This window comes from Narcine bancroftii, chromosome 9 (assembly GCF_036971445.1).
Source record: "Narcine bancroftii isolate sNarBan1 chromosome 9, sNarBan1.hap1, whole genome shotgun sequence".
Classification (NCBI taxonomy): Eukaryota; Metazoa; Chordata; class Chondrichthyes; order Torpediniformes; family Narcinidae; genus Narcine; species Narcine bancroftii.
In genome coordinates, this window is record NC_091477.1 from 29,786,811 (window position 1) to 29,801,678 (window position 14,868).

Sequence of the window (14,868 nt, forward strand, 5' to 3'; positions counted from 1 at the left end):
TGACATTGCACATTTGATACCTTTCCTAAATGTCACGTACCAATAAATAAAGAATATCACATTCAAACTCTATGGCTCTCAAAAAAAATGGGCATATACAAAGTGGAGAAACCTTTAACATATTATATACATGTGCTTTAACTATTTGACTTTATTATTCATCATGGGCCATCCCTGTGGTGTCTTTTGATCAGGTAACATTCATGCCTATACTAATGGAGGAACAATGTACACCCATATTTACCATCGGCAGCAGCATATGAATGAAAGGGCAGAAGAAGAAGAACAGGAGAACAGAACACAGGTAAGTGTTACATATCGAGGAGCTCAGATGGGTGCAGTTCTGCAACACAAGATTAGAAATGGCTTGTGTTGACCCTTTGTAGATGGATACTGGGTTTGGGGAAGGACTTCCAAAAGTGCTATATTCATGAGCAGGAAGATTTGAGCTTGTAAAATCAATTTCACGTTAAGTACTTATGATCATGAATTGCGTATCAAACCTCTGATTATCACGTGTGTGGTACAGTAACTGAGATTGTAGAATTTGTCCTTCTCTGCTTGAGTATTGATAACTTCGAGAGCAAAACTGGCCCTTTGTTATGAATCATTTGGCTTTTTGAATGTAAAAGAACTAGGAAGTGAGTGCCTCCTTTTCAAATGAGGGTAGTAAATAAGGTAGTTATGAAGACCTCTGCTCCAAATGGCAAATGCATAATATATTTCTCAGTTAAAATGTTAATTAAAGAATCTTTGACATTACAACAAATGTATGTGGCTAAGATTGTCTCGGGTGCGGGAAAGACGCTTGGAGTGAATAAGGAAAGATGTACTGCTATAGTTCTTGTGGGAGCCGTTGATAATGGAAGGAAAATTAGGCTTTGCTTAAGAAATAAGAGTAGAATTGCACAGGTTGTCATCTCTGAATTACTGCATGAGCCCTGTACAAATTGGCATAGGAAAAAGAACATGAAGGAATTGACTGTGTTGCACAAGAATTGTCTGGATGCTTTCCATTGGAATGGACTTCACTGCAATCTAGTGAATGAAACACCTAGTTCTGTGGTTAAGGCTTTAAAGTGAATAGCCAGGTGATGGAGAGAGGGTTCAGCTGAGGGGAAATAAAAATGTTAAGAACGAAGGGAGAATCAGTGCTGCAGTGTTGCAAAATGATTAATGTTAAGTAGTCTGTCAAGGGGCAAATGCATATCCAATGCCCTCTATAATGTTTGGAACAAAAACACTTTTTTTCCCTGTGCTCCACAGTTTTAAATTTGTAATGAAACAATTCACATGAATAAAATCTCAAATGTGCACTTTAATGACAAGGTTATTTGTATACATTTTGGTTTGATGTAGAAATTATAGCACTTCTTATACATCGTCCCCTCATTTCAGGGCATTGTAATATTTGGAACATAGCGATAATATGTATGTTAAAGTAGTTATGTTTAGTACTTTTTGTCTATCCCTTGCAGTCTTTGATTCATAGACATCACCAGATGTTGAGTATTTTCTCTGGTAATGCTCTGCCAGGCCTCTACTGTGGCCATCTTCAGTTCCTGCTTGTTTTGGTGGGTAGTTTCCTTGAGTTTTCAGTGTGCTTGTGATCATTGCCTTGCTGTAGGATGAAGTGACATCCAATGAATTTGGAGGCATTTGCTCGAACTTATTTCTGTGGCTAATAAGTGGTTTGCACTTGCAGTGTTGCCTCTAATTCTGTTCGTGATCTCTTTATCACTGCCAAATAAAGTTGAGTGGGTAATCTGGCAGTGTGAAAGGTCCCAAACTGGGCAGGGCAGGTAAAAGTCAACCGGGCTCTGACTCTTGTTGGGGAGGGGGGGAGAGGGGGCGGTTGTGTCAGAGCCCGGCCGAGTTAATGCGGATTTGACTTGGTACCTGGTAGACTGCAGTGTGGACAGGCAAACCGGCTCGACCAGGCGTCACCTGGTTGAACCCCCCTGAGATTCGAGATATCCACATGAATCGGGTCCAATGTGAATGGCTTCCTGGTAACTGCAACCCAGGTCATTTACTCAACTTTTTGAAAGCTTGGCAATATGAAATGGGCTATTGTCACGTCAACACCTGCCCCCTGAAGAGTGTTTATGATCGATCTGTTGGACAGATTTAGGGAATTCTTCATTGTGATGAGAATTCTCCTGTCATCATCAGTGGAGGGTCTGACTTGACCTACCAGTACCTTTCCAATTGCTGAGCTCATCACCAGTATGCTCTTCTTAATGATTTTTGGAAATCCTAGAGTTTGGACCATTTTATTCTTGTTTTTCAACCTCATAATGGCTTCTTTGTTTAATTACTGGATTATCAGTTAATGTAAATGGGGAAGAAGATAAAGAGGACTCTAGAATTGCCAACATGGAAGTATTCTTAGCAAATTTTAATTCCATTTCTACCCATGTAGGGTGGTCAAATTGTAGCAAAAGTATCAAGTTACGTATACTAGCCGCCCAATAATAAAATCTCAATTAGGAAACACCAAACCACTGTTCCGTTTGGCTTTCTGAAGATGAACTTTATTCAAGTGAATCGCTTAAGAATGAAAATTGGTATGGATTTTAAAAGTTTGAGAATATGGGCACAATTTAGAAGGTTTTAGGATTTCAGAGTTTTTCTCTTGCCAGCCCTATTATATTCAATCACCTTTTGCATCTTTTGAACCACTGGTGGTCAAATTTAACTTGCCTAAAATTTATTTTTTTAGATATTTACAAATTAGACACTTTGTTCAATCTCAGATTTCTGATTTTCCTGTAATCCCTGAGGCGAATATTTGTGATGCATTTTTTTGAACTACATCCTCCTTATAAAGGCTTAATATCTCTTATTTATGTCAAAGTGGTTAATTTAAGACAAGCTTCGATAGATTAAAATCAAGAACACCTGGGAACAGGATTTGAACCTTTTGCTTTCTAATGAGGTTTGGGATTCTATTTTTAATTTAATTAACACCACTTCCTTTTGTGCACAGCATTGTTTGCACAATTTAAAGAGATCCATAGGGCACTTAGGTCTAAAGTTAAACTGTCCAGTTTTTATTCCGATATGAATCCTTTATGTGACAAATGTAAAACAGATGATTCTTCTTTAGTTCATATGTTCTGGACTTGCCCTAGCTTAAAAAAAAATTTGGAAGGATGTTTTTCAAACATTATTGGCGTTCCTAAATTTAAAATTGGAACCTTGCTCTTTAATTGCTCTTTTTGGAATATCTCAAAAAGATTATGTATTACTGACTTCCATTCAGAACAAAATTTTATCTTTTACTTCGTTGATAGCCAGATATGCAATTTTGATAAAATGGGAAGAGAATACCCCACCTACACATGCAGAGTGGCTAAATATTATGTTTTGCTTAAATCTAGAAAAAAATAGATATGCTATCAAGGATTCAAATGTTAAATTCCAACATGGGCCTCATTTATGGACGACTAGCATAATCTTAAGATTTACTGTTCTTCTAGAATTTTGGCACCGTGTTGTCCCTAACAAAAAGAAGGTGGTACTTGATTCATATGTCAATTTTCAACCTTGCTTAGAGGCAGGGGGTTTTGAATTTTTTTCCCTTTTTTGTTATGGTTTACCTGTTATTAAAAATGTGCTCTCGATTTCTTAATTATTATCGTATTTGTAATTTTCTAATTTTGTAGCACATTGTATAATTGTTCTGTTTGATATTTTATACTTTTAAATACCAATCAGTTTTCAGCAAAGAGACCTGGGAAGGAGTGAGATGGAACACCAAAGTCTACTTTGAGATCAAATGACAAATTAGCAATGCCCAATTTTCCCAAATTACACATATTAGAGTTGTGGTGTCCTAGAAACTGGCCCATTGCATCCATGCCAACAGTCATGCCTATCTGTTTATCCCATCCCTGTATTAATTCCAAATCTCTCCATGCCCTGTTCCTTTAAGTACCTATCATGATGCCTTTCAAGTGTTGTCACTATTTCAGACTCCACTGCTATCTCAGGCAACTCAAATTGTTGGAATTGAATGCGAGTGCTGAAGAACAAGTTTTTTAGGTCAGTATGTTCAAGAACAGAACATGGTACGAAATTAAATTTGAAAGCATGAGTTGCTATTGAGTATGGTCAGTTGCAATGCTACATTAAAGGGTAAAGCTTCACTTCTCAGCAATATGTCAGAATCACAGACAACATGCCTATATAATTTATGAGAAATGGGACAATATGAACCATTTGGCTGAGACCAAAGAAAATTTCAGACTTGGGACAGGCAGGTCAGTGCTTTATGAGGTGGTGCATTCCTTCCTCTGTTCAAGCGCGGCACTTATTTTCATCTGATTGGTGGTAGTCAGCAATTGCTAACATTTTAAATATATTTGGTAGTCCAAAATTATAATAAATACTTTTAAGTCAAAAGTCCAGCTGAGGCATTTGAGAAGTTGATGATACAGTACATTTCCAATTATCTGAAATGATTGGGACCAGACCTATCTTGGATAAGCAGATTTTTCGGATAATTTTGGAATTTTCTCTAAAGCAGCCCAATAGCATCAGGAGAATACTTGTACCAGTTGTCACCGATTTCCCCAACACCTCCCCACCGCCATCGCCAATCCTGCCCGGAAGCCCTAGGTCCTCACTCCTGCCTGGGAGCTTGAGGTCTCACCTCACCTGCAAGTGATAGGAGATTGCACAGGGATTGTCCTCCAGCAGAAAGGGTATTTGACAGAGAGAGCGGCTCAGGCAGGTGAGCAGGAAGAGAGCGGCTCGGGTGGGTGAGCGGGGAGAGAACGTGGTATTTAATTCAAATTCTGAGAATGCCACAATGCAATTTATCACAAAGTTGCTGTAATTCATGACAAAAAAAATGACAATTTATAAATAATCAGTGCTATCTTTCCTTCAATGTGTAATTTGTGGTCAAATGTGTCCTTCGTAAAACTGATTCCCTGTAGCCCCACTTTTGCACAGTGGGTAAAATTCTTTTCAACTTTTTTCAAGTTGTGACGTCGTGTCTCACCCAAAAAAAACTTTCAGATGTTCGGAATTTCAGTTGATCGGTTTTTGGTTAATCAGAAACGCACTGTTTGAAATGAAAGCTTTGTAGAGTTGCCAAAAAATGATAAAATGATGAGAACTTAAGAATTCGCAAAGGAAGACCAAGACATGAGAAGGAAATGGAAAGTAAAATGCAGGAGTAGACGAGTTAGAAATGTAAATGTAAGAAATTCCACGGATATGTAAACGGTTAAACTATTAGCACATTTATTTAGAGCCCAACTAAAAAATGGAAAGTTGTATTTGGATGCAAGGAAGTGGCAGAGAAAAGATTTTTTTTAAACGTCTTCCATGAGGATAGATTCAGAAACCCACCTAGAAATAATATAGGCCACAGGTATAGAGGAGCTCAAATAAATTAATGCGAGTTTAAAGCAAACTCTTAATTGATAAAATTAATGGGATTAAAGGGGAATAAATGATCAGAACCTAATGAATGCAGGGAAACATTGGCAAAGATTAGCCATGCTGGAGCAGAAAGGAGGATCTGATTGGCCTCCTGTTTCTTAAGCTCATAAGCAAAGTGAGTTGCTAAGAAATATTAGTATATTCTTGGTCTTAAAGAAGAGTTGGAAATAAATGGTACCCTCTTTGACTGAAGTAGATTAGAGCCATTCTCTCTGACCACTTGCCTTTCATTTTGCAGGGTACTTATTCAGCATTTGTGCAACTGTTACCAATTTTTATACTGGTTCTTGTGTCACTTATAGTCCAGTTGATGGTGACCAATCCTCCTTATAGTCTTCACTACAAACCGTAAGTTATTAAAACTGCAAGTTTTTCTTTAATAATTTTGTTCTATCTAAATTAAAATAAATCTTGATATTTGAAAATAAATTTTTTTAAATAGACACACCCGGAAGAAACCAAATATCTTGATGTCGGTGATTAGGTTTGCTTGATAAGTTCTCTTGATCATTTGATCTGGTGTAACAGCTTCTAATTTTAATTGAAAAGAAGTTGTGCTAAAAATCCTTTTATCATTAGTATCTACGTTGAATGCAGCCTCCATAATGATGGCTGTCAAAGGCATGATTTCAGATTTAAAATTACAAACTACAGACTTAAATATTTTGTATGAAAACAATATTTAAAATGAATTGGAATAATTCTTGGGTGGACTTCTTCCTATCCAGATTCTAGTCCTGCTCTCAAACGGAGGGGTTGCACACCAATTACTTTGTCATTTCTTTAGAGACTACATTGGTGGCATCTGCCTTTCCATACATTTTAAGGTTTCTTCTTTGGACAATGTACGCACGTGACTGAGTTTAAGCTGAGACATAAAATTCAGCTCAGTATTTCCTGTTTTGTAGATGTAACCACAAGGTGGCAGAGTTATATTTTAATAGCAGTCCTGGGGATGGAACTGGCATGTTTAAAAACTGCTTTGATGCAATATGGTAGAGCTGTTCATCACTGAGATATTCAGAAGTTTCAAGAAAATGCAGACGTTTTTCAAAGTAGGTGTAGTTTTTGACCCAATGTAAATGACTTTTGGGGGGAAAAAATCCAGTCCCGCTGTTTCATTGTCAAAACTCACATTTGTGGCTGATAAATATACAATGTGGACATTAAACACCAATGCTGCAAAAAACCTCAACATCAGATTAAAAGGGAATAATCAGGGAAGGTGGCATTATTATACTTGTGTTTTGAATCTTATATTAATAAGTATTCTTTATCCTAGAATAGTTTAATAAATGTAACAGATTTTGGTGCTGTTTTCGATGTGTAAGCTAACTGAATAATGTGTTCCAATTATTCAGGTCACTGGGTCACATTCTGTCGAGAGAAACTGAACATTTAAAAGTAGCGTATTTTGTTGACAGAGGCTTTGAGAAAGAGTACAGAGGCAAAGTACTGCAAAATGTGGAAAGCAGTATTGAAAAGGACTATGTTGATTACCTTCAAAAGAGCTGCTGGAAGGAAAAACAGCAAAGTAAGTGTGCAGTTAAAGATAGGAGTTCACTGATGAAAAAGTCCTCAATTTTTATTGTGCAGGTATTTTAATCTAAAAATGCACGAGAATGAAAATAGAATCACTTGGTTAGTCAGTTGGCTGCAATGGAAATGTATTTAGTGGGCAAAAGCTCAGAATATATTTGCATTTTAAATTACTTTCTGCCCCCACATTATCCAAAAAGAACTGGATATATTATTGGAATCAACCATAAGGGGGAGCTCAATACCAATTAGAAGAAGAGCTTTTTTAATATCTATTTTCATGATTGTAACTATTAATAACATCAGTTACGGTCATAGATTTTGATTGTCTTTGATTTGCCAATCGTTAAGAACATTTATCTTGCATAACTACCTAATACAAACTACAGTAAAATCCCCATTATCTGGCACTCAAACAGAAACCCAACCAACAATTGCGTAAATAAAGAAATAAATAAAGAAATAAATAACAATTAGCGCAACGTCTTTACAGCACCAGTGATTGAGACCGACCAGAGTTTGAATCCATGCTGTCTTTCAGGAGTTTGTATGTTCTTCCTGTGTCTGCAGGAGCTTTCCACAGGGCTTTGGTTTTCTCCCACTGTTCAAAACCTACAAGGTGTATAGGTTAATGTGGTGTAAATTGGGGAACACGGACTTGTGGGCCGAAATGGCCTGTTACTGTGCTGTATGTCTAAATTTACACATTTAAAATTTTTCAAGTTTAAATAAAAGTTTTAAATTGTAAGCGTAAAGGTTCTCTGAAGCAACACACAGCTCCCCTTGGGAGCAAACATTCAGCTAGTGGAGTGCCCCAGTCATGCCTGCCCACAGCAGCTGTTTGAATAAAGTTTCAATAAAGTTCTGTTTCAATAAAATGGTGATGCCCAGGATGGTGCTCGTCACTGGGGCAACTCTCCCTATCCCTACCTAGTAAGTATCTTTTTTTTAAAATTAATATTAGGTATATTAGTAAGGCTTTGTCTGTAAGCTTGGGGCAGGGATTAATTATGTCAGTGGCACAGTTAACATGGAGGCTAGTGCACCGCTGTTACAGCGCTCGTGATTGGGATTTGAATTTAAAGGACGGTGCGTTGAGGGCCTGTCCGGGATACTGGCATGGAGATGAATCTGGTTGCGCCAAGGGCCTGACCGGGACACCAAGATGATGAGCTGGTTGGTACCACTCGCCACTGGGGCAACTATCCTGAAGTGTCTCCCTATCCCTGCATCGTAAGTATCTTTATTTTTATTAGTATTAGGTGAATTAGTAAGGCTTTATCTGTAAACCTGGGGGGAAGGCGAAGTTAAGTATGACGGTGGCTAGAGCAATGCTGTTAAAGCGCCAGCAACTGGGGTTCCAATTCAAATTTTGTAAGTTAAGGGAAATACTTGATTAATGTGAACTTCACATAATTAAAGACTGATTATTTTTTCCAAATTAGTGTACATTTTGCACTCTTTTGTCTTAAATGGTGCATTCTTAATGCGGGCTTATTAGTTAGACATTGTAAGAGTGATGAGCCTCAGTCAACTGGAAAAATCACATTCTGGTATCCGCAATCCACGTAGGTGTTGGATAATGAGGATTTTTACTGTATTTGCAGCAACTGATTCAAACTGAGTTTGTGCAGGGAATGTTGGTGGGTCTCAACATGAATTTTGTTACATTGACTTCATACAAGGAACTGTAGAACTTGAGTCCTGAGGAACTTCATTTCCATTAAAGAGGATTCTATTTTTTTTCCATTGTCTGGAGGATGTTATTTAAGCAAATGAATCTTGCTGTGATGTCGGAGTGGAGGAGTTGATATTTAATACAATATCATTTGTTCCTGTCGCCGCATGCTCCGACAGCCCACTTGTGTGGGCCAATGGGAAGTATTTCACTTTTTGGTATTTTTTCCACTTAAATCTTTCAAATGATTTATTTTAGAATTGCCTTCCTCCTAAAAAGAAGTACATTTTCCAAAACACATTCTAGAAATAGAATCATTGAAAGATAGGACCAGAAATGTTTTTTCTCTGCAGGTACTGCATAGCCATTTGAGCATGTCCAGCATTTTCTGTTAATATGTTGATTTTCCTGTATCCAGAGTCGAGTTTTTTTTATATTTGGAGATGCAGTACAGACAGAGGCTCTTCTGGGCATGAGCTTGCACTGTCCGAATACACCAAAGTGACCAATTAACCTACTAATTCAGTACATCTTTGGAATGTGGGAGGAAACCTTTGCAGACACGGGGCAAATGCACAAACTGCTTACAGACAGTGCCATGTAAAAGTGTTCTTCTGATCTCTACACTTATTGGTGCCAAAAAATTTGAATTGCTTTAATATCCTTGAACTCTCAAGTTTTGATCTACCAAAATATACTTGTATATTTGAGTGTTTGTGGAGTAGTAGCTTGATTTTTAAAAAATATATATTTTGAACAATACAACACTAATCATGCATGGTAAGTTATAGTCACTGTTGAATGCCATAAGCACCTCTTCATTTAAGTGTGATTTTTTTTTTAACAGAAACTGATCTGCTGAATTTAGCCACACTGTACAGGGATGCACGTCTGAAGCAAAAGGCTGAATCACTCAAGGCCAAGAACTGTGAAAGGTTGTCCAGACTTGTTGAACTTCAAAGGAACAGATTACCATAATTGTAGGGACATGTAATACCTGGATTAAAATAAGCAAAGACCTAAAATTGTTGTATTTAATTCCAGAACTGAATCTGTATTCTTCCTCCCTTCTTCACCCTTCCCTCAACCATCAGGCACTTGCCTACTTTTTTGCTTGTACCTTGACAGAGGACTCAAGCTTAAGTTTACTTCCTTTGCATCTTGCGTGACCTGTTGAGTTTCTCCAGCCCTTTTGTATATTGCGCAACGTTTTCCCAACTTTTGCAGTTATCTATTTATCCATCCATCACTGTAGTTTTGCACCATGATGGTGCAATTAAGTTACATCAATGTTTAGTAGTTACCATTAAGACTTTTACTTGACATTACTACAGTAAAATCCCAGTATCCAGCACCTATGTTGATTGCGGTCACTGGATATGCAAATTTTCTGGTTGACTGTGAGACACACTCTTACAATGCCTAACTAATACATCTGCATTAAGAATATACAGTGTAAAAAAAAAAAAAAAAAAAAAAAAAGTGTGAAATGTAAAGTATTTTTTAAATCAGTTTCGTAATTTACAAAATTTAAATTCAAACCCCAGTCGCTGGCGCTGCACTAACGGCACTGCTGTCTTAATTAATCCACCTTCCCTAAAGTTTACAGATAAAGCCTCACTAATTTGTTTAATACTAATAAAGGTAAAGAATTAAAAGGCAGGGTGTCACCATTTTATTTAAACACAACTTTATTTAAAATTTATTCAAACAGCTGCTGCAAGCAGGGCAACTGCTGGCTGAATGTTTATTCCCATCTTCACGAAGGGGGATGTGTTTTGCCTCAGAGAACATTAACAATTTTAAACAAAATTTTAATTTTATTTATTTATTTCATTTTTTTTGGCCAGTTAGTTGGGTTGCCAGTTGCTTTAATTCTGGACACTTGGGATTTACTGTATTTGGTTAAAAATAAAGCAAATAATGAATGGACAGTTACAGCTTTCTGCCCTGATACTACCAAACCTTCTGAGCATATAGCATTTTCCTTTAATACTTAAGAATACAGTGTTGCTAGTATTTTTAGCAGAACTTAATTGCTCAGATGAGGTCCGTTCATTTCACTAAATTTCATTAATTAAAACTTCCAATTCTATGCCTGTAGCTTCAGTTCATCTTTGATGTGAGCTTCATATTTTTAGTGTCAATCATTTTGGCCTTTTGGTTTATGATGCAAATTGGTAATGATCTATTGATGTGAACAAGTTCAATAGCTAGAAGTTAGAATTAAAGGTTCATCACTTTTTTTATTTGAGCTTGATGTGGTTAAGGATAAGGAAGGCACAGATCTTTTCCAGATTTTAATGTCTTTGGATATACACAGAAATACTTTAAGATCTGTGACTACGGTTTGGCAGCTGGGCAGTAGAATTGACCTAAATTGCTCCCTAGTTGGGGATGGTGTGGATATGTGGGCCAAATAACCACTACCTATGACATAGATTTATAATTCTGTACTTCCTTGATATTTGTTTTCCTGAAACTATTGTCAATAAAGCATCTTCATCAGAAATGTGTTGAAAATGCAATATCTGAAATTTTATCATGTATATTATACAACTAATTTTGAGATAGTATGAATGTACTGTGAAATTTCTTGAGTTAGAGCTGAAATCTCATTTGCTGAGCCAGTTCTGGGAATATTTAGCCTCCATATTTCCAAATGTGCTGTTAATGCTGTGCGTTGGCCCATGTGCTGCTGAGTAAAAGGCATAAAGCAGAATTTCTGAATAATTGAAGTTTTGATTAAATACTTATTTTGACCAGAACTATTGAAGTTAACTTTTTAAAATCAAGGCGATGCATGTTACCATGAGGGAGAAAGTTACTTTTTTCACATAGGGTATTGTGCAAGTGTTGTTCCAAGCCTGTATTAGTGAAGGAATTCTGCATGTTTATTTATTGAATGTACATATTTATTAAGGCAAATCACACAATTGTTTACAACATTGCATGTAACTATATTTAAAGTGTACAGAAATGAAATAAAATAAAAGATAAAGCTTTTGTTTGAATTCCTGTGATATTCTTTGTAGAAGACCAACTAATTGCCTCTCCATACAATTCTGGAATTTTGAATATGCTCGAATAAAATTATTTTTTTTTTAAAAGGTGATCATTGTAAATAAACTACCATATTTAAATTTTGATGATTAAAGGGTTTTGCAAGGATATGTAGCAAAAGAAAACATAATGGGATTGTATCGATATTAATTTTCTGTTGAAACAAATTAGTGGGAATGAGATAATTGTATGACTGGCCATCACTTGCATCCTTCGAGTTTGTCAATGGTACTGATTACAAGTCAGCACCATTTAGTAGATTATTGAGGTGTTGTTTAAAATGTAATTGGATGTGGTTCAGTGTATATACTCAATGGTAAGCTCCACTGATTTAGGTAGTTTAAGAACAACAAATTACCATTTTCATTTTTAGCAACTAAAGGGCACTTGAATCTCCCTGAACTCCACTTTCCACAGCCTTTATGTCCTCCCCACCCCAACCACCTGTTCATAATATTGACTGCATGAACTCTCAGCTTTTTGCATCATTAACAGTCATGAGAAACAGTCTGAAAGTAGATCATTCTGAATTATTATTTCTCCAGCATATTGCTTGGATGCACATTGTATGTTATGTACATATACCTTGCTGGGCATGATGATGTCATCACTCACATATGCTGTGTACTGGGGGAACCATTTTTAGTTCTGTATTAATGAATGAAGCCTCACATCTCAGTGTGCAGTGCTTTCTGAACATCAAATACAGAACAGATTGGCGAGGAGGATCAAAACGTACTTCCTTGATGCTCCAGGCGTTGAGTGAAGATTTAAAAGGGAAACACAAGTTCATTCTCACAGTAGACCCCACAAGCTTGGCCACAGAGAGCAAAGATTCAAAATGACAGAGGCACAGTTTGGGCAGTTTAATCTCGAAGAAAACTGGTGCAACTGGAATCATTTGATCATTGCTGTAGCCAATAAAATTACTGATGCTGTGCTTATTAGCTGAAATAAATTGCTATTTTTAAGCATGATGGGCAGTAAGATTTTTCAGCTGTTTTTTAAAAAAAATCTCAGCTCCTGATACACCTGGATCTAGAGCTTATGCAGAGTTATGTGCTATGATAGGGGAACATCTAAGCCCCAGACCACCTATTGTAGCAGAAAGGTAAAGATTTTATTTCAGAAAATGGAACAGGTGAACCCACAAGTGAATATTTGGCAGAATTATGTTAACTGTCCCGCCACTGGATTTGGTCAATTCTTAAACAATGCATTAAGAGACCAATTAATAATGGGGTTAGCCAACTGTCATGCCAGACAGAAACTACTAAGTCAAAAAGACACAACTCTTTATTCTGCATATGAGACTGTTTTGGGTTTTGAGACGGATCATAATAACGTGGACATCTACCAAGGTGATCTGCTAGTGGTGGGCAATTTTTCCTGACAAAACTGCTTCCAATGCAGAAAAAGCAAACATGCGCCCGATAACTGTTATTTCAGACGATCAAAGTGCCATCTATGTGACAAAGAAGGGTTCATCAAAGCCAAGTGTCTGAGAAACAAATGTTAAAAAGAAAGGACAGAGATACAAAAAGTGCCCCACTGGAGTAAGAACAGTGAAAGAGTAGGACGAAAGCCCCAACACCAAAACAAATGACTCGGAAGAAGATAAGACAGGGAAATAGTGTATATTTGTGGATTTAATGATAATCAAAATTCTGTGTCAAAGTGAAAATCAACAACTAGCCTCTTTGAATGGAGCTGGACACAGGAGCAGCAGTTTTGCTGATGCCATTAAATTTAAAACGATGACTCCTGCCTCATCTCACCTCACAAACAGGTCGACACAGTGTTAAAAACAGTCACGGGAAGAAGGTTGAGGTGTTTGGAAAATGCAACATAAATGTGAAATATAAAGGATAAACACCGAAACGACTACCACGCTACATTGTTGACATCAAAGGGCCAGCGTTGTTCAGAAGAAACTGGCTATCCTACGTTAGATTGGATGGAAATTGGATCCATAATGAACTTGTGCCTAGAAGATAGACAATTCAAAACTGGAACAAGTTCTCAAGAAGTACGGGGGGGGGGGGGGTTTGAAAAAGGCCTGAGAAAAATCCAAGAAGTACAGGCTGAAACCTGAAACCAGTCATTGAGCCTAAGTTTTTTAAACCCAGAACAGTACCTTATGCCATAAAAGAAAAGATTGAAGTGAAATTTAACAGATTGGAAGATGAGGGAGTAATGGAAGAAATCCAATGCCCTGATTGGGCAGCTCCCATTGTATCAGTGTGAAAAGCCAACGGGGAAACTCGAATTTGCGGTGATTACAAAGTCACCATTAACCAAGCTTTGCAGATACCAGAACAGCCTATACCCAAAACAGAAGAACTATTCCAAGCTTTGAGCGGAGGAAAGAAATTCACCAAGTTAGACTCATCACAAGAGTACCAACAAATGGATTGGATGACGATTCTAAGAAATATGTGGTGATCAATACTCATTTAGGGTTATTCACCTATATGGAATATCAGCACCCCCCAGCCATATTTCATGCGGTCATGGACAAATTATAACATGGACTCTATGTAGGTTGCAACCTCTGACATTATAATTACCAGGTCAAGATGATTTGGACCACTTATCCAATGTAGAAAAGGTCCCAACTCTTGCAAGAAGCAAACGTCCGGCTGCACCAAGACAGATGTGCACTTATGATACCTTCGATCACATATCTGTGCTTTACAATGAACAACAAAATATGAATGGACACTGCTGGTACCGAAGCTGTCCGCAGAGCATATTACCAACAAACCAAGCTGAATTGAGCACTTTTTAGAGGGGCAGTACACACTTGACGAGTCAAACCTTTAACCTTTTTGCAAAAGGCTTGTTTAAAAAATCAATGTTGATCCATGAAATTTAAATGCAAAAGTGAACTTAAATGTCATAACTACTTAAAATTATTTATTAAAATGGAAAAGGTTTTCCACTCTGATATGATATTCTATGTGATGGTCTATTCCATTACTACTGAACTACTGTCTTGTTTTTGTTTTCTCCATTTCTACCTAAAATTGCAGAATGATGTAAGAAATCCACCACACTTGAAAAGTCACTTTGTGTTTGCTCCAAGATATTAAATTCAGGAGGCATTGGGACCCAACCATGTCTTC

The 14,868-nt window shown here is 37.1% G+C and overlaps 1 protein-coding gene across 2 annotated transcripts in view; it reads left to right on the forward strand.

Moving 5' to 3' along the window:
• dnajc18 (DnaJ (Hsp40) homolog, subfamily C, member 18) overlaps window positions 1-11,683 on the forward strand; it is a 35,137-nt gene extending 23,454 nt beyond the window's left edge. Inside the window, exons 5-9 of one of the 2 annotated variants that reach the window (XR_011344846.1) lie at window positions 195-304; window positions 5,699-5,808; window positions 6,822-6,994; window positions 8,085-8,232; window positions 9,525-9,612. Coding sequence is in view for 1 of the 2 variants with exons in the window: in XM_069898661.1 (XP_069754762.1) it covers window positions 195-304; window positions 5,699-5,808; window positions 6,822-6,994; window positions 9,525-9,655 (524 nt within the window). In the remaining variant the exon portion in view is untranslated. Of the gene's footprint in view, window positions 1-194; window positions 305-5,698; window positions 5,809-6,821; window positions 6,995-8,084; window positions 8,233-9,524 lie in introns of both variants that reach the window. The other variant, XM_069898661.1, reaches the window with a different exon arrangement.
• The last annotated feature ends 3,185 nt before the right edge of the window (window positions 11,684-14,868 follow it).